At 44.3% G+C, this 20,424-nt stretch overlaps 2 protein-coding genes across 3 annotated transcripts; both read left to right on the plus strand.

Annotated features, from left to right (window-relative positions):
• Nucleotides 1-3,584: 3,584 nt before the first annotated feature.
• Nucleotides 3,585-5,236, plus strand: hmx3a (H6 family homeobox 3a). Of its 2 annotated transcripts, none has more exons than XM_085922331.1 (2): nucleotides 3,585-3,906; nucleotides 4,581-5,236. In XM_085922331.1, exons 1-2 carry the CDS (start codon nucleotides 3,585-3,587, stop codon nucleotides 5,234-5,236), a joined length of 978 nt encoding a protein of 325 aa, XP_085778457.1. The 2 variants fall into 2 exon arrangements, with proteins under 2 accessions (XP_085778457.1, XP_085778458.1); XM_085922332.1 differs by having other exon boundaries at nucleotides 4,590-5,236.
• A 5,056-nt stretch (nucleotides 5,237-10,292) lies between these two features.
• hmx2 (H6 family homeobox 2) lies at nucleotides 10,293-13,776 on the plus strand. The gene is made up of 2 exons (XM_085922537.1): nucleotides 10,293-10,602; nucleotides 13,235-13,776. The coding sequence occupies exons 1-2, from the start codon at nucleotides 10,293-10,295 to the stop codon at nucleotides 13,774-13,776; spliced, it is 852 nt and encodes a 283-aa protein (XP_085778663.1).
• Nucleotides 13,777-20,424: the final 6,648 nt, after the last annotated feature.

Genomic DNA, 20,424 nt, shown 5'->3' on the forward strand with positions numbered 1-20,424 from the left:
CGCCATTTTGCCAGCGAGCCATCAGCCGGCCCAGCCCAGCCTTTCCCTTCCTGCGCCCTCCTCCACCCCTCGGAAAAAATCGAAGCATAATCAAGGTGTATGTTTAGAAAATTTATTGTTATAATTTCCCTCCATAATCTCTTCCATTTTCCCGCCGCCTCCGCCGCCGCCACATAGATCATCATCTAAAAAGAGAGAACGGCTCGCAGTTTAAAATTTATCGGTCTTTGATTCTCAATTATACGTGTTTATGGCTTCATCTGTCTTGGCTGACTTCAACCTTTTCCATTATGGCGGAATATTATTTGTACAGAATCCATTAAATTCACAAGGCGCGGCTCTAATGGCGGGGCAGCGGGAAAAGTTTGGGGAAAGGTTGGCTTGGGCAACTGTGGAGCTGTTATGACACCAGAAATTGCTTTATTGATGGCGTGTTCGTCCGCCTGCCCGTTTGAGCGCTTCTTGATTAGATCTCGGTGTCGTGCTGATTCGAACAATTTGTTTTGCGCTTGTTTATTGGCATGACACAAGAGGTCGAGATGGCGGAAAAATCTTCAGAAACAGATGAAATTCAATTTTTCGGGGGCCGTTTCCGTGGGAAGTCATCGGATTTCCTGCTATCGAGCGGAAACGTTTTTTTTTTTAGCCCGCCGTGACATCGAGCGCTTTCGACTGGCCGGCGAGAGACGCCGAGCTAAAAGCTAATCGGGCCGTAATTCAAGATTCGCTCGGCCACTCGCCAATCGATCGGCGCAAAATCCCAATTAAAGCGCGCCGGGTCAGCGGAGGGCCACCAATTCCTTTACAAGTTAAATGCAATACTTGAATCGAAGCAATCTCGGCGTGGCCTTCACGGGTTTAATGGCTCGTCCCGATAGGAGCGGCCAGTTAAAAGTGCAAGAAGGACAAAGGGGGCGCGTGGCGTTTTTGCAATCGATGCCACTGCGGAAGCGGCCATTTTTGTCAACTTTACTGATTGTCGGCAGGAGCACAAAGACATACGAGCTTGTCCGTGATATGGATGGACCTGTTAAAATAAGCTGTCATTATTTGAAGAGATAATAAAAAAGGAGTTTTGGGAGCTGCCGGAAATAACGTTGTAACTCTTTGTTTTTAGGACTACAAATTAGAAAATAAAATTTCAAATGTATAATTTTGTAGATGTGTTAAAAAGTATCATAATTGGAGTCCTACTTTAGCAAAACATCTTTAAGACCTTTCTTTTATGAATTTGAAAAATCTGAATACGTGTATTCACAGAAAGTCTGCAAAACATAACATTTTGGTCTTTTCTGCTATGAAGCAACTTATATTTTCCTTTTTTAGGACAATACATAAATCACATCATGTTTTCTTTTGATGCATCTGAATACTTTCTGCGCCAGTCCTACTCGAGCGCTCCACTCATATTGTTCCATTATATGAACATCATACTCCCCCGTTTTTTTTTTTTCTTCTCCTTCTCAAGCTTCGGCCACATTTTTCCCCCCATCACCCACAGGAGGAATTCTCACAAGATATCAAAACAAAAATCTATATTTAATATGGGGGCAATTACACTGCGAAGTTGGCTGCACGCGGCCGTTGTCAGCCAAGCGCGTGTTTTTCATCAAACAGGTCATTAGAGCGTGATGGATGTAAACCTATAAAGTATCTAAACTGGAGCTTTTAACAAAGCGCCAGCAACACTATCATTTCTCTAATAGAACCTGCTGACCGTGTCATTCGCCGCTGCCATTTGTCATTTTTTTTCTCCCCACCTCTCTGCCAAATAATCAATATCTGGCCGCTTTGAAATAAATAAAATCAAAAGTCACGCTAACCTACCTGAGGAGCAACAAAAATAGACTTATGGAGCAGGAGCCGGAGGCCCGCCTGCTCGACGCCGAGGCGGCGCGCGCTTTTGGAATCAATGCGGCTATCTGAGAGAGGCCAGAATTATTTAGGACTATTCAAACAGTGCACGGGATTTTAACTTTTAGCCTCAGAGGATTTTCTTCTGCTGTCAAGACAAAATCCAAAAGAAAGATACAATTGAATTGAATTGTTCATCCTAAAGTAGAATGCTGCAAAAGAGGTCAAAATTGTAATATTTGTGATTCTTCACAGAGGAGAAAGATTATTATCCTGAGTATTGTTATATATTCTACAGTCTACAAGTGTTGCTCCACCGTTTGTGTTCAAATAACAATATCGTTTGTGTTACAACAGAGAGACAACAAAGCTATTCATTAGTTCATCTGCGGCGTTTTTTCATTGTTAGCATTAAGATAAAGGGATTTTTAGCGATACTATTGCTCCTCTGAGTTTCAGGTCAATTTCAAGTAACATCTATATAAATACTGTAAATGAATATTATTTCCATTCCATGACTTTAATCATACAATTTGTAAAACAAACATTCCTCTTTTTTTTTACTTCTATTGTATTTTTTTAATCTAGTTATTCTATTACTGATCTCCACGTCCATATTGACAACTGACATTTCCCCTTCTCAGCCCACAGAGGGCGCTGTCTCATCGCTTTTCCCCATCCACCTCGTCCACTCGTGCTTTTTTTCCTTTCTTTTTTTTTTTTTTTTTTAAACAAGTCAATTAATATCAATGAGCGAATATTCATAGCACATTTACAACAACGAGTCCCAATCCGACGACTGAATTAAGCACATCGATTGGAAAGGAATAAATGACCGTGTAACCTTGAAAGTGGCCCTCACTCTAGTTAAAAAAAAAAATCAATGGATTATTAATATGAATCTAATCGCCCTTTAGAACAACTCAGTAAAAGTGGGTGGCCAATTTTTTTTATTAGTACAATCTCAACTATTTTAAGGACGCGTAGCATAATCTACAGTATTTTACTTACATTAAATTGTTTTTCTTTAAATTCAAATTCAGAAATTCATTTTTTTTTAGCCTATTAGTGATCACTGTTGCACTTAATGAAAATACAGCATTTGAGCAGTTGGGTGAATTTAATTAACCACTTCACAATACAGGAACACCTGCACCATATAGAATAGAATAGAATATCATTCTAAAGAATGCACTCTTTGGATGGTTCCGCTGTACCTAATAAAGTGACCAGTGAGTGTTTTGCGTTGAGCTGCAAACCTTCTTCCTGTTGGCGTTAACAGCCTGCTGCTCATTTGCTGCCTAACGGGACTTTATGAGAGCAATAACAGGGGGGACACGCGCGCGCCGCGTGCACGCGCACGCATGCACGCACACGCTGCAGCCAAAGAGGGGAGGATGTCCTCTCTCTCCCCCTCCCTCCCTCTTTCTCTCCTCCCTCCTCAAAGTCTCTGCCTTAATCCCATTTGCCATTGTGCAAGCGCAATCGCCTGTACTTTCCGCATTTAACTTGGATGACATTTTTATTTTGTCATTAGCATCACGCGCCTCTGCACAGCGGCTCGCGGTTCGGCGTTCGAGTCCCGGGATGATCCATCTGGCACGCCTGCGCAAGCTCCCGCTGCCCCCGCATCGCCTTCCGTCTCTCTAGTTTGATTTCACCGCCAAGCAAAAGCAAAGCAAAACTAAACAAAACAAAAACGAGACAACACAAAACAAGCCTCTGCCGCCATGCCCGAGACCACGCAGGAGGCTCCGGCCAAAGACTCGCCCTTCTTCATCAAGAACCTGCTCAACTGCGACAGCAAGCCGCCCAGCAAGCCCAAGCCACCGCCGCCGCTGCTGCTGCATTCTTCGACGGCGCTGGCGGCCCAGCGGGCAGCCTTGGAGGCTGCCGGAGGCTTCTCCCTGTCGCAGATGGCCGACTTCGGCTTCCCTCGATTCGACCTACCAGCGCAGCGCTTCACTCTCCCCGCACACTACCTGGAGCGCACCTCGGCCTGGTGGTACCCCTACGCGCTCAACTCCTCCGCGCACATCCACAGAAGTGAAGGTAAGAAGATGGATAAGATTAGATCAAATAGAAAAGATTAGATGAGATAAGAGAGCCATCTGCCTCCATCAAGGTATTCAAAATATGATTCCATCAATTCCTATATTTGTTCTATATGCAGGGTAATTCAGCTTCAAGTAATCAGAAAATGTCAAATTGGCACAACTAGACTGTTGCTGTTTCATGGAGTTTTTTTCATGTTTCCCCAAAAAGTTGATAAAAATATATACAGTCCAATACAATTTAAGAGCGTGTTCACACAGTGTAAAAGTATATATTGCAAACGCTATTTTGAAATTGAAAAGTGGACCTCCATCAGAACATTGCTATATTGAGAATATTAATAAGTTGCATGCAGGTGATAATGAAACTGCTTGGGCCACTTGCATTTAGCGTCTGTTTTGGGGTTGAAAGGTGTTTAGGCATTTTTGGGGACGAATTTTTATGTCAGGATCATTAAAATATTTGCTCAGAATAAAATGAAGTGAATCAAAGTTGATTTGGCTCTATAATAAGAATAGATATTTTGCAGCCATTGTGGTGATTAAAGTCTTGTGTGTACAGTAATTAAATCGACTTCTATAAAATGTGATCTAAATGAAGTATATATATATATATAAAAAAAAAAGGCACATTTCCGGCATTAACTCCGCCGTGACTATTCCCGCATGCAGCCGCTGCAGAGAAGCTGCTAACCAGGGACTCGTCCCCGACGTCGGGCACGGACCGGGACTCTCCGGAGCTGCTGCTCAAGTCCGAACCTGAGACCAAAGACGACAACGACGACGATGACGAGCGCGCGGCTAGTAAAAGCGGCGACGAGATCATCCTAGAGGAAAGCGACTCGGACGAGGCCAAGAAGGACGAGCTGGACGACTGGAAGAAGCGCGACGACGACGGCGGCAGTGGCGACAAGAAGCCGTGCCGCAAGAAGAAGACCCGCACCGTATTCTCCCGCAGCCAAGTCTTCCAGCTGGAGTCCACTTTCGACATGAAGCGCTACCTGAGCAGTTCAGAGCGCGCCGGCCTGGCCGCTTCGCTGCACCTGACCGAGACGCAAGTGAAGATCTGGTTCCAAAACCGGCGCAACAAGTGGAAGCGGCAGCTGGCCGCCGAGCTGGAGGCGGCCAACCTAAGCCACGCCGCTGCTCAGAGGATCGTGCGGGTGCCCATCCTCTACCACGAGAACTCGGCGGCGGCGGCGGAGGGCGCGGCGGGCGCCGCCCCGTCCAGCGTACCCGCCAGTCAGCCACTGCTCACCTTTCCGCACCCGGGCGTCTACTACTCGCACCCCATCGTCACCTCCGTGCCGCTCCTCAGACCCGTGTGAGAAAAAAAAACACCCAGAAAAAAAAAAAAAACTCCTATTTTTATACTCGATAAATAAACACGCAAGAAAACCACTGAAAGGCCTGCAGGGACCTCGAAGGGTTTACATGTGATCCGACAATTCAACCACATTATTATTATTGTTATTATTATTATTATTATTATTATTGTCATCATCTCAGGAGTACCTGCTAACACTGCCTAAAGAGTGTCTATTTTTTTATTTCTTCAATTTTTAGTTGTTTACAGTCCAACATAAGTCTTGTTCATAAAACACTACATTTTGTTTGTTTGTTCTCATCATGTGCAATACATCATTCCAAACAATAATATTTTGTACATTTGACTTGATTTGTTCTGACAAAGAGCTCGTGACGGGTGACAATCAAGACACTCCCAACTGTACATGACTGTGATTGTTGATTTGTGTCATTAGGTTTAGTTTTTAATTTTGATGTATAAAGTTGCAAATGTATATATTTAATTAACAACGAGACTGGCGATTTTTTTGGGGTTTCTTTGTACAGATAAAACACACATCGTTTCTTTTGATATTGTATTGATGAACCACGTGGTGAAATAAATGGAAGATATTCCCTTATATATCTCCCCCATTATTTTTCATTTCTACACTGCTGCGCTAGGGATGTTTTATTATAATTCCCTTCAATTTATCGTAATGGGCAGGTGGATTGAAGAAAAAAAAAACATTTTGCGTATTGAGGTCTCTTCAATTAGATGCGTAATTACCACCATATTGTCAAAATAATCGTCTATAATGTAGTCACAAGAGAGGGCATTACTGTGGGTGTGCGTGCGTGCGTGCGTGCGTGCGTGCGTGTGTGTGCTGCACATCTTCGTTGATTCAGCAGTACATCTTTATCTTAACAAATAAAAATAGATAAAAATATAGATTCATATTAGATAGATTTGATTGTTGTAATTATTATTATTATTGTAATGATTCCAACCACATTTGCAGTTGACGATGAAACACAAAAAAAGTTGAAGAGCATGTATAACATTTCAAAGTATATAAGAGATGAATTATTGAGCGGCTACTTTGTAACACACATGATCCTACAAGTGTCATCGGACACTTGATGCCACGAAACAACAGCCAACGAACTCCTTGTATGCGCGCGTGCGTGGTACGTGCGCGTGTGCGCGTTTGTGTACGTGTGAATAATTTAAGAAACTTATGAAATTCGGGACAAAAACATTCATCATGTTATTTTATCTTGCAATTGAATTTATTCTATTTCAAAGAAAATACATTTATATTTTACTGCAGTTTTTTTTAATGCAAGACAGTTGCTTTCATATTCAATCAGCCAGCCATTCCGACTTAGCTTTTTAAAAATGAATTTGTTAACAATATTCTTATTAGTGCAAATAAGCATTTCACCCCGTTTTAATTATTCAACATTTTTTGATTTTAATTAAACTATTCTTAAACAAATAATCAAAAGAAGAATTTCCGACTATAGCTATACTGACCAACTAGTACATAAAATAATCATAATTCTATAAAAAGGCCATCATACGGTAGTTATGCATCGACGTGCAGACGCGAAATGTTGCGCTGTCCCTTTAAGATGAAGATGGCGTGCTTGCGTGTCATACTTCAACTCAAGTATTGTCCATTTGGCGTGGACATCTGTAGACTGCAACCTATTAATGACACCACTAATAATGCTCCAAACGACTCAGTCTGCCGCGCATGATGACCTCATCAACAGACAATATGCTCCCTCCAATCCGATCGTCGCCATCATCATCATCATCATCATCGCTATTGATGTGCACCTTTAGCGCGCACGCCACGCACACTCCGCAAATGAATGGATTAAAGAGCCCGCATTATTTCTTTCCTCTGGCGCGCGTGCACACGCGGAGGGCAACGCCTATCGACCGTTCACGTCTGCATGCATGCATGGGTGCACATTGCGGGCGTTATGTCAGACCAGCGGGCGCAACTCTGCCTGATGATGACCTTGATGTAGGCGCATAAATTGGAAATAAAATTATCACTCGATAATCCCCCCCCCCCCCCCACCCACCCCCCGCTAAAAAATCCGATTAATGTACTTGATCGGACATTTGGGGGGATTTTAAATCGTATTGATAATATTTAGGGCAGCCGAAGCTTTAGTTGGAGAGATGTTTGCTATTAAGTTGGCCGTAAAGTCAACATTTTCTTGTTGAAATGAAGTTGATGCGATTTATTACAATGCAAACTAAACATTAGAATTCGCCATCGTGCAAAATGTCGGACGTCAGTATTTTGCCTTTCAAAAGTGCGTGCGTAATTGCGAACGCCACGTGGATTTACGCACAGAAATCAGAGGTGATTTATCCCTTCTGCTCCGTGCACGCTCATTATAAACATATAGCGGGTGCGCGCGGCCTTGTTTGCAACCAACTCGCCACGTGATGGAAGGCGAACATCCGATTTTCATCAAGGTACCATTAAGTGAAACATAGGTTGCGAGGTCGCGTCTGATTGGAACAGTTTAAATTTTAATTGTGTTTTTTAATTTGACATATAGTTGCCGTGAAGAATGACATCGGCGCGCCGCAGGGAGGGAGGGAGGAAGGCGTGGAGCGGGTTGGGGGGGGGGGGGGGGGGGGATAGAGGAGGCGTTTGGCGGTCGATTTTCTTAATTTCTCCCCTAGGAATTGATGAGTCTATCAGGGCAGTAGATTGGAAAGCCATTAAAAGTCAATGGTTAGCTTGTTAATTGGAACTTGATGGATAGGAGCCCTTGGATAGGCGGTGCTGATCCAATCTTCCTGACTTTGTGTTTTCCAATAAATTACCCAGTTCATTTCCACACTCACATTACATAAATGGTGCACCTCCGGGGCTCCGCTTGCATTTACAACTCTCTCTCACACCCACACGAGGAAGGAAGGGGGGCAGGGGGGAGAGAAAAGAAGAAAAGAAAAGAGCAAGGGCCCCTTTCTTTCTTGAATGAAAATCGAAACATAATCAACGTTTATACTTAGAAAATTTATCGATATCATTTTCTCGGGTAATTTCCTTTTTCTTGATGCCGGACAAGCCATCGATCATAATCCACGCGTGTTGTTTAATATTTAGCGAGGCTTGATTTCCACATTAAAGCGCGCCATAACTTCATCTGCCCCAGCTTCGTTCCTCCAAATAAGGATGCTCTTGTTCGCTTGTTGCGGTAGGTAAAAGCTGGCAAGACGCCACCCATCATCGTGATGGAGAGCCAGCGAAGGGGTGGGGGGCATGAAGAGGGGTGGAGCTGCGTGGTCCCTAACGTTTGCCCCCACCCCACTCATAAAACAACATATACGTCCTATGTCTGTCTCCAGTTTGAACTCGTCTCACTTTGCACAATTGAGGCTTATTTCAATCTTTGCACTCATTTGACACAATTAAAAATTCTACCGGTACTACTCAATCAAATTCCATACAGGAGCGAAAGAATTACACTTGATGGAAAAACAATCCAACGACTTTGCCCGAAGAATGCCCCTACTAGCTTAATGCTCACATACAATGGAAAATGCCATTGGTGAGCTTGCATTTAGTACAGATAGTTGCTGTTTCTATCGGCAACTGATATCTGAACACAAACAGTGGGGCAACACATGTAGACAGTCAATGTAACAATACTCACAGGACTAATATTATTGCATCTTATTGACTCAACTGAGGCTAGCGGTGATTCGATTTAAAGACTGGGAAGGTTGGATTAATAATTGTAATAGTTCTATTGTACTTTAACGTGATTATTTTAAGTCACGACAGGAGGTTCATTAAGTCTAGTCTTGTCTGATGGATAAAGTAATTTACCGCCATCTTGTGGCATTTATAGGCAATTACAAAAGTTTTGACTTGCTTTTGGGATTGTTATGATATGCGTTAAATTCTAATCCTGATAATCAAGACAGTTCTGACACCACCAGAATCACCTGCCGGTCTTACCCTGGCCCATCCTTGCCCTCCAGCCCGGTCTGATGCATTCATGTTGTAAGTGAAGGCTACTGACACCATGATTAAAGGCGGCCATTTGTAATGTGTCCGGGCCTCCCTTAGAAGCAAGTCAAACAGGCATCATGTGGCCATTGCAGCCCTGCAGCTGTCCCGCCAACACCACAGTGATGCGTGATGATGGGTGGGGGGGGGGGGCACCCCCCCCCCACCCACCCCCACGGACAGGCACAGCTTACCTCTATTCCCACCAATCAATTAATCAATTAACCAGCACTCCAAAGCAGATTAGCATGTCAACAATCAAATGAATTCTTAAATGCTGATAATGACTCACGTGACACAAACGAGCATGTGGGGCACACGTTTTACAAGAGATCGGGCGACTAATGAAAAATACATAAAACAAATAGTGCAAAAAGTATTTGGAGAGCTACGTCACACAACTTTAGAAAAAATTCCAAAGGAAGGAATTTGTCAGAGTTTAGCCATAGAGCAAAGGAATTTTTCAGGTTTTAGCCAAGAGTAAAGGGCATTTTTTTGTATTTTCCAGTGGTGGATATTCCACCGGGGTTTCAGCAAAGGTCCCAAAAAATAAAATGATTAAATTAAGATGACAGAGGGGGGGCACCAGAAACGAAATGCAATCCATTCAAGAGTGAGTGGTGTCACATGTTCGTTCGGGCAAAAAGTGGAAGCATTGTTTCCTCTCTCTCTGTTTTAAAATGTGCGGGCCGGTAATGGCTGGCGGGATTGGCCCAGGAGGAGCTTACCTTCATGCAAATGAGCTCCACGCCAGCCTCGGCGCCTCCGAGGAGGAGCAGGAGGAGGAGGAGGAGGAGGAGGACCTGCCAAAGCACTCACGTTCCTCAACGGCGCGGCGCACGGACAAAAAAACATCTCCAACTCCACTTCAATGTAAAAGCCCCCCGCGCCCTTAAAGCGGACAAAAGACGTCCTGTGTGCGCGTGTTTTTTGTTTTATTTCTTTTTCCCCACCGCTCCTCTCTTTTCTTCTTGTTGTCGTCATTATAACGGAATAAGGCGAGACAAGAGAGCCCCGAGTCGCTAAGTGTTATGAGGCGACCATGAGTAGCGCAGAAGACAGCGGGAGCAAGGGCTCGACGGGGCCCGTTTCCAGCTTCACCATCCGCTCCATTCTTGGCACGCCGCCGTCCGAGGAGCCCCCAACCCCGGCCACGCACCCGCCGCCGCAATCGCGCTCCGGAGCCAAGGAGCTCGCCAAGGGACTAGTGGCAGCGCGGAGGAGGACACTGTCCGTGTCCTCCGAGGAGGAGTGCAGCGGCGGGGAGGACTCGGCGGATTGCTTCTGCACCGAGCCGCCCCACGGACACGCGTGCGGACAAAACCGGCAACGTAACGCGCTCTCCTGCTTAGGTGAATATACACGTTCGAAATTTGAAATATTTTGTAAAAATTGAACGATTATTGTGGCTGCGCGCGCCACCTGTTTCTAATATTTTGCTGACCAGACTGAGCTGCCACTTGATTAGGCACAGCCAAACGATCCAATGAAAATCTAACACCAGAGGTGCGCCTCAAATTAGCATTTTAAAGATAAAAATATTCGGTTTCCATGCTATAAATTCTTTATATTATTAAATATACATTTTTGGTGGTCACTTTATTTAGCTGCGCGGTGAGGACACCTGCACAATCCAACGAGACACAATAAGAGAGCTGTATCAGAAAATGTTCATTTGCATATTTGCTGTACTGCTATTAATTCATTTATATTTAATAACTACAGGAAATTAATTCAAGCAAGTCGGTCATTTTATTTAGCTGCACGGTGACATTGCTATTTATTTTGTAGCGTTTCATTATTAAGGATGATTCATTTAATTCTGGTATTTCGGTCAATTTATTTATCTACCAAGTGACACTAGTGTAAAATACAATACTCAGTTTTGATCATATTAATTCGGGGTTTGCACGATGGCACATAATAATATAATCGGATCTAACACAGAAATATTACCAGAACAAAGATAACGCTCAGTTTTGGTATTATTAATTTAATTATATATATTTTTTTGCAAATTATAGACTTCACTGAGAGTTGCTATATTTATATTTTGGTTACTTTACTATAGCTGCACGAGGACACTAACTGATAAATATGCCTTGACAATTAAATGTAACGTGTTAATGTCATTTCAGACATCCCCTCTCCCCATATGAAGCTATTAGGCAACCAAAGCATCAGAAATATCTCGGAATCGTTGCTACTGATTTCTCTTGTTTTTTTTTTTTATTGTCTGGCACTGTGGTTATTATTATGAGGTTGATTTAATTTGTTTTGTTAACGTGCCTCTTCTTTTCCTTGCATTTATATAATTAAATCCAAGTAAAACAAGTCAGGCTTTTAATTACATTGGGCTCTAATTGAATTTCACGGGGTGACACTTGTGAAGCCCCGCAAGGTTTCATCCACGGCCTCATCACAGTGGCGCTGAAAATAACGAGCTGCACTCGCTCGCTCTTATTTCAAATGTAATTGAGGCGGCTAATTGATGGGACGTGTTTGCTGCGTGCGTCGTCAATTGGGCGTTAAATGGCGCTCAGAGGCTGCGTGTGAGTGTGTGTGCGCGCGCGCGTGTGAGAGGGCAGATTAATACAGACAAGTTGAGAATTGTTGATTTAAAAAAAAAAGGGGGGGGGTGAGAAGTCACATTCGATTTAGCGCACGAGAGCACTGCACTCCACTCACTCCCTGCAAGTTAAAGCAATTACGCGCGCGCATAAAATGACGTTAATGACGCTCGTGCGTAAAAGGCGCGTTGATAACGCTTGGTGGTCTTGCAGGTCGCGCCACGAGCAATGTTGCTTTAAAAAAAAAAGAATTCCGTGGATTTAGTGCACACGTGAAGCCAATGGCGTCACTGGTCAGGCACCATCCACCATGCTTTGGTGGATTTGCTGTTATTTTATTGCCCTGCTAAGTCACTCTGGTCTGCTGACTGTCTTTTTATATTGTAGGTGGTCCAAAATGAAAAGCTAAAGGTGATAAAGTCAAATTGTGGAAAGCACTTTATTAGAAGAGATTAGTTTACAGCTGCCTCTTTAGTGGATACCAAGATCAGGAATTCTATAGTGCCATTAGATTGCTTTAATATATATTTTTTTAAATTACACATTATCTGTAAATTGTTTTCCTTCAATAGAGCTTTAGAAAATATTCATCAGGAGTAAAGAATAAAAAAGAGAACATGAACTCGAGGGATTTTGATGAAATGATCATATATTTTATTGTGAAAAGCTGAATAGAAATGCTGTGGAATAAATAGAGCACAAGACTTGGGATCATTTCACTCGGTAGTAAATTTTGAATTCTTTGAATAGGTATGATTAGTAATAAATAATAAATAATGCATAAATAATAATTTTGAGTGGTCTCTTACTATATGACGCATTTTTGTAAGTCCTCCGGTGTTGAAAACGGGTTTAAACGCTTTGGGTCAATCATGAGTAGAAGCAGAAGGAAAATTGGTGAAATATCTCATCAATTTCAGAATTTTCCTGCAAAAGATATGGACTGTAGAAGCTACTCCAAGATATTCCGAACGAGCTGAAGAGTTTGAACGAGGAACGATTATTTTATTTTCTGTATTATAGATGTCGAAGCAAAAAGGCAGTTTCAACCTCACCTTCATTTTATACTTACGACTATAGTTTTGTTGTTGTGTGTAGAATAATATATTTTGCTTTTTTTGGGCGAAGTATCAGAAAAGTTCCCGGACTGGTGTCACTAAAGATATATTTCAAACCCCATGGAGCTATAGTGAAGCATAGTGACGTTTTTTATTGGCCAGGAACTGTCAGATGCTTCAGGATGTATTTGTAGATGTGCTGGTTGATCATTTGGCCAACACTGAAGGGGAAAACCTGTAGTTTGGGTTTGAACTATATCTTTAGTGACACCAGTCCAGAGAATAGATTACTTCAAACATTGTTTTTGCAGTGTTCCTTGTGTATTAACTCTAGTGTGCCCTTGGTGGTCCCGCAGGTCCCACCAAGGGCCTCCTGTCCGCCAACGAGGGACTGTCGAGGCGGCCGCCCCTCCTGCGCGACTACAACAAGGAGGAGGAGCAAGAGCGAGCCTTGCTGTCCCCCCTGTCGGAGGAGCGTCAGTCGGACTCGGCCGACAAGCACCCGCAGGGCTCCTCGGCCAAGAAGAAGACACGCACGGTGTTCTCCCGCAGCCAGGTCTACCAGTTGGAGTCCACTTTCGACATGAAGCGCTACCTGAGCAGCTCGGAGCGCGCCTGCCTGGCGTCCAGCTTGCAGCTGACCGAGACGCAGGTCAAGACGTGGTTTCAGAACCGCAGGAACAAATGGAAGCGGCAGCTCTCGGCCGAGCTGGAGGCAGCCAACATGGCTCACGCTTCGGCGCAGACTTTGGTGGGCATGCCGCTGGTTTTCCGGGAGAACTCGTTGCTGCGCGTTCCGGTGCCGCGCTCCATCGCCTTCCCCACGCCACTCTACTACCCCGGGAGCAACCTGCCCGCTCTGCCTTTATACAACCTGTACAATAAGGTCGACTACTGATTCCGATAGCCCCGCGCGGGTGTCCAAACTTCTTTCTCGAAGGGGCCACTCCGATATTAATTTATTAAAGACGTTAAAGCCAAGCTAGCACCAGATTGTTTCTATATTAAAAAACAAATTGTTACATGACAGCTTTCTGTTTAAGGCCTGGCTGAATGAATGGATGGATGCAAACGCCCCCGGGCCGCAGTTTGGACACCCCCGCACGCCTGTTTATCGATTGTATGAGGCATTCATATGCAGTAAATCTCATGAGAAAGTAACCAAGCTTCCTTACATTTATGAAATACACCATGTGTATTATTAATTCTACTCATTTTCTACCTTTTATTTCAATTGGACCCTCCACTTTAGTTTTCATATCACACAAAAAAAAGGTTTATTTAATTCCTTATCATTATATTGTTTTTAATGATTAAAAACACAATTCTTCCATTTAAGGAACACAAATGTAATTGATTTTATTGTCATTTAGCACGCCGGGAATAACCTCATTCAATAAAATTTTCTATTTCAGTCCAAACTGGGTGCATTTGTTTTAATTTTAATGTCAGCTGACCAGAGTCACCAGACAGAAGCAGCAAGATCATTTTTGACAACAAATAGTAAAAGAATGCGCAGGTAGCCGAGATTCAAATCCAGAACCTCGCGACGCGTTGCAGAAATGAAGTTTACTAGCCACGGTATACCTTAAAAGTTGACATTCCTTTTTAAGGCCCTGCACCCGCTGCCAACTTGAGTGGATTTTACGATTGTAACGCAACTGCCTGGTGGTTGATGGCGAGTGATAAAAGTCGCTTTTCTTGGGTGTCACATCACTACATAGAGAAAACACACACAAAGAGTTCTGCATGTGCACGAGCTAACGGCTAAATTCCACACGTCGCCCGTTCGGGACAACAGCCGAGCTCCAGTGGGTTTGCAGATTACACCTGACCCAATTGGGGAAACGGCAAACGCCTTGAGATGAAATGGCAAGAATGCACGGTGATTTACGGCCAATGGCTGACAAGATGAGAGGAGATGAATTTGTGACAGAGAGGACGGGAGATTATGGAAAGGAGCGGCGTAGGTTTGCTTGAATGAAGCTGTTTACGAGCTTCCAAAGTGGTCGTTATGTCATCAGCCGTGACGGGACAAAATCTGCATGACCCGCTTGATTTACGGCCACACGCACGTGTGTAGAGATGCGACGACGGAATGCAAAGCTGCCCCCCCCCCCCACTCACCATTCTAAAAAGATGAATAGGTGGAGGTGCCACTTTTTAATAGCGGGTGCCATGAAAATGATTTGAAGTGGTTGAAAGTGCAAAGAGACAGCCGGACGTGGCGTGCCGATGAAGATTTGTCGAGATGTTGCGTCGTGCCTTTTTACATTCAAGCGTAAGTCACGCGGGCATGTAATTTATGATGGGAGTAATGGGAAGTGTGGGAGGAAGACAGAAAGCCTGGGCGGGCGGTGCGGGCGGGTGGCCTCGCTATGGACAAAACATTAGGCACACCTGCGTAATTTAACAACATCCATTTGCTACAGCCTTTGTCCTCATTAGGACTGGAGCTAAAAGACCATTATACTCATTAAATAAATCCAGTATTCATCATTGCAAAATTATTAACAACACTTGTATAATGTTCTGGGAACGTAAGTAGAGTTAGTTAAATTACTGTTAAAATAGAATTACTCATTGGTATTAAAAACAAGTTTAGCTTAATGCTAACGTAGTTTAGCTGAGGTTGGTTACAATGGGAAACATATTCTTTATCCTCTGCTAAGAACGATTCATATTATTGCAGTACTGAGAAGCTGAGAAAGGAGCTGAGCCTCCCGTAAAGTGTTGTATATCTGTATTACACTGCCCCCTGGTGGCCGAGGTAGGCACCCCAGGTAAACAGTTTGAACGGATTGAAGGTATTTCCATTCGCTTCGATTGAAAAAGCTGATTTGAGATGGTCACAGAATAAATTAAATCTATTAGTCGGTAGCATACGTTAGGTTAGCAAAAGACGACAAATCGTGGCCCAATGTGTCATTCCAAAGTGAGTGTACACCAGGATATAAGCACGCACTCTCTAAAATAAGCAAGAGCAGAGCTGAGCCAATCTTTTCGAAGGAGCCGAGAAAGCAAACTTAAGCGTTCTGAAGCTCCGGCTCCCCGAAACTCAATTTAGCAATTTGCAGGAAGACAAGATGGCAGGAAACAAGGCAATTTGCCACGTGTGCAGCACACGACCGAGCCTCCTGAGAGGTCATTATCCCCCTCCCGTGAAAAGAAAGAAAAGAAAAAAAAAAAAGAAAATGCCACGCCGCATTAAGACGTGGCCACATCAGAACCGAGGGAGACAGCCTCATTAGGAGTAATTAGAAAGATCATTTAACTAAACGAGCAAATAATGTCCAGGATATTGAAGAAGGCGCGTGCACTTCTGCCGACCGCTGCCACGGCCATTACAAAAATTGGAGGTCTTTAATAGAATAATGACATGCTTTATCTTGCGAGAGGGTCTTGGCGAGAGCGAGTCGTGCAAAAACAACTGTTGCCGGGGCTCTCTGTCCTCAGCGTGGTCTCGCTCTTGAGTGCGGCGGCAGAAGGCCTTCCAGATAATCCCTCTATTATCCTTAGAAATACAAAATGGAGAGCCCAAAATTGTTGCTCACTTCCATTATTGTGTCAAAGGTAATGCTAATGGACTTATCTGGCCAGTAATAGCTCTCGCTTCTCTTCAGCTAGCATCGCCTCTAAATAGTCAGATGCATATTGGACGGGCGAGAGCCACTTTAAAAATGGTCTGTTCAAGAATTGCTCACTACTTTAACAATGAGGCCCCCGCGTGCATTTTTCCCATTAAAGTGCAGATTCACATTTCTGGTTCAATATTGTTCTCGGAGGGTATAACAAGGTGACGGGAACGCTTTGCTTGTGAGCGCCGAGTGCGGGAAAATCTTAAAAGTGTTGATATTCTTCTCGGAACGTCTCAAATAGGACACTTTTCTCCCAGCAAAGTGGAGAGTTACAGCTTTTTCTGTGTGTATTATTATTTCATTGTTCACTGAGGAATAGCACTCCATTTGTCCGTAAATAATTGCCTATATGACAGGTGCAAATCCATCTATCCATTAAACCCATAACAACTGCCATTAAAACAAACAAATGCATTTTGAAAGTATTCTCATGCTCCCTCAGTTTACAAATGTGGCCAAGCTTCGAGCTCTGCCAGACACATAAAACCAAAGAAAATGAACCATTATATAGTTCAACACCAAACTAGGTCATTTTGTCGCTGGTCTGTTAGCTTAATGCTAGCCAAAAATGCCAAATGCCATAGACGGGCTTATGGAAATTAGCTTCGATGTTATGGTAACTTGAAAACTTTAAACACACGCAAAGCAGCAACATGTACAAATTGGGCAAATAATGCTTCTTGATTTTGAAAAAGATGCGTTCATGCACGTTCAGCTAAAACAACTCAGGCTAACATTAGCTTAACGTACTTTGCCACGAATTCCCGTTTAGACGAGGCCTTAAAAGCATCTGGAGACCAGCCCCAAAAATCATGAATAGGTGACCAGTGAGAGACAAAATGAGAGTATTACTGTATCTAATAGTTTGCCAAGAGCAATGACATAACCGCATTTTCTCCCTCGCACGCGCCTGCGAGCTGCCCATTCATGTTGTACAGAAGCAAACACAATTTCCCTTCAGCTCCTTAATTTCCAGCTGATATAAAACAGAATGGTGAAGAATTGACTTTTTAAACAATAATCCATAAATAGAGGAGCTGGGATGACAAGGCCCCCCCCCCGGTCCACCCAAAACCTTGTTAGCCGCCGGCCCCCTTCAAATTCATTTAGGGAGCAAGCAGGTCTTGCGAGTTGGCTGGCTTAATGCATTGCAATCGCCTTTAAGGGCCTGTGTTTTGGACCAGAACATTGATTCAAATCAAACAGTATCAAATACGTGTCAGTGGAATACAATGGAAACTTTATTCTAAAACTCGCCATTTTTTTTTTACTACGAAAGTCTTCGTTAGCCAAGTAACTTTTTTACGGTTGGTAGGTTTGAAAAATTCCATGTTGTCCTAACGTTACGTTTGGGGTTACAGCGGTTAGCTTCTTTTAGCGCTTGTTCCATGATCACATAACAGGCCGTCGTTTTGATTGACAGCAAATGTTGGTTTGGATCTAGGATTTATCCCTGGGTGTATTTTCCATGGCGGTTGTCTCGTGTTTGTCTGTCTGTTGTTCAACCGCAGCCGTGACAGACTTGGCTGAGGGAGGGTTTTATTTCTAAGTGCTGATGTGTCGCAGACAGCTTGGCTCTACAAGGGCCTGTTACACAGCGATTAAAGAGAGGGAAGGAGTGCTCCCGCGGGGCTGCCTTGTACATTTACCCCGACCGCAAAAAGGTCTAACGTTTACACCTTGCTGCTGACGTGACCTTCAAACAAGATCCCTCAGCTGCAAAGTCTTCATACTGGAACCACATGGAAAAGAAAGGTATGGAATACCGTGAGGGCAAACAGAGAAAGAAACCTACCAAACAACTGACCTACAAACCAATTAACTGACCCACCATCCAAAAACAATCGGCCCAACCAACTCACCTGTCCATCGACCAGCAGAACAACAAACCAACCGACCGACTGACCGACTAACAAAAAAACATCAGTTTTTGATGGGATTTAAAAGGGAGTCCCCTTTCAATCCAATGAGGTGTGGTCTCTTTGTGAGGACCAAGTGGTCTCATTCAGCTGCACGGGGTGTCGTGATCCGTCACTTCAGCCTGGGAGACTGCTGGCTGTTGACCACATGGCCTGCAGTGAAGCACAATGAGGGCGGCCCGCTATTACCTGACAGCTAATCAGGGATCACTCCGCTGGAAGGGAATCCGCTGGCTTTCGAGAGGTCGCAGCAAATCCTTGTGAAGTGTCCATCAAAGGCTCAAGACACCTGCATTTTCCTAAAGGCAATACCCTGATTATGGTCACGTTTGCAATTCAGCTATCATTTCAAAGACATGGATACACTAAATGGGAGCTGAGTGTTGTAGCGAGTGGTTAGCATATTAACCTCACATGGGCTGGAGGTTTTGGTTTGGGAGTTTGCTCCCTTTCTTCACTGTGATGGCTGTAAAGTAAATGACACCTAAAAACTGTTGAAGGCGGCCCTGAAGCAAAAACTAAATCATTCCTAAATTTAATCTCTCCATGTTGATTTAGAACTTATTAAATATGTTTCTATTTTAGCAACGACATCGAGGGACAGCTGATGATGACTGTGCAGCACCGTGGTGTGCGGGTTCATGTGGGAGACCTCTGCAAACACATTTGTAACCATTAGTTGAGTGTCGGGTTTCAGGTGCAGCCTCCGTCACAGTCGCTGCGAGGCTCTGCAACAGCCTCTCTGGGCGGGCCGAGAAGGGACGGTGTCCTCTGGAGCCCGGGCGTCCCACCGATTATGCATCACGGCAGGCACGGGAGTAACCCGAGCCGCCCCTCCGGCCTGCCCAGATGCTTTTAGAGGGATTTGGCCCAGCGAGAAAGCGTCTCTTCAAAAAGAGTCGTCGTCACATTAGAAAGTAATTAGCCGCGCCAGAGGCCGAGGATTCCCTGACCGGACTCATTTGGAGTCCCTTCGTAATCCGTCTTGGCGTGAGGCGGGTGGTCAGGCAATAGGCAAGGGGGTTCCGGTTTTTTTTTTGGAGGGAAGGGGATTCCCAAGGAAGTGCAGGTGGACCAACCTGAGGAGGTCATCAGGAAAGGTTAGCAGGTAATCCATCTCAGTAACCATCCGCAGGTTAAGACATCGTACACTCCGAGAAAATGGTATCCGTTAGCGTTAGTCAAATCACGTTTCCTCGTTGATTTGCACTGAAATGCCTTTAATCTGTGACACCCTCATAAAAACAAGAGAAGGTACTGTTTGTGCACAGCAGGCCCAGAGAAGCCATTTGAGGGCACGGCCACCTGCTCTCGTGTAGCCTGCAGGGCCTCACTTGCATCAAGCCTTGCTCTCGCTATTAGACTAACTAATCTGATTGGGAGAAAGATGGTGGTGGAGGTGGGAGAGGTTGCGGGGAGGTTTGGGAGGCGGCTGGGGTGGTGGTGGGTAGGTTCAGTGTCTTACAAACAGCATGCTGCAGGGTGGGACTCGACACCGCCAGGCCTCCGTTCTGATCTAGTCTCTGATGGATTAAAAGCTGCAGTAGCCTTCAGCATGATGACGAGAGAACACGGGAGACTCCCCAAGGAATACAGAGATGACACATTTACAAAGTAACAGTGTCCATTAAAACTGCCAGAACCAGAACCCCTAAAATGAGCCATCCATTCATCCGGCCAGTCAGGATCACACAAGCTGCTTTGGCAATGGACTCAGACCCAGAAGGAAAACGTGCACTTGTTCAAGCAGAAAGACCAGTAGGCCAATTGCCCAATTAGGAAGTGGCCCGTCATGTCAAACTCATTTGCAAAGGCGCAGCTTAACCCCCGAGGGCGGGAAGGTTTAGATCAAAGGGTGTCCCCCACGGGAGAGCCCACCGGGAGCGGGTCACTGAAGAAACGCTGATCCCTTTGGCTTTTGTGAAGGAATCTTCTAATTACAATAAATCCTCCACTGCGAGCTAAAGACATGATACAGTGGCCATACGA

This window comes from Syngnathus leptorhynchus, chromosome 10, assembly GCF_054491065.1.
Source record: "Syngnathus leptorhynchus isolate UIUO chromosome 10, UIUO_Slep, whole genome shotgun sequence".
In the NCBI taxonomy this organism is placed as follows: Eukaryota; Metazoa; Chordata; class Actinopteri; order Syngnathiformes; family Syngnathidae; genus Syngnathus; species Syngnathus leptorhynchus.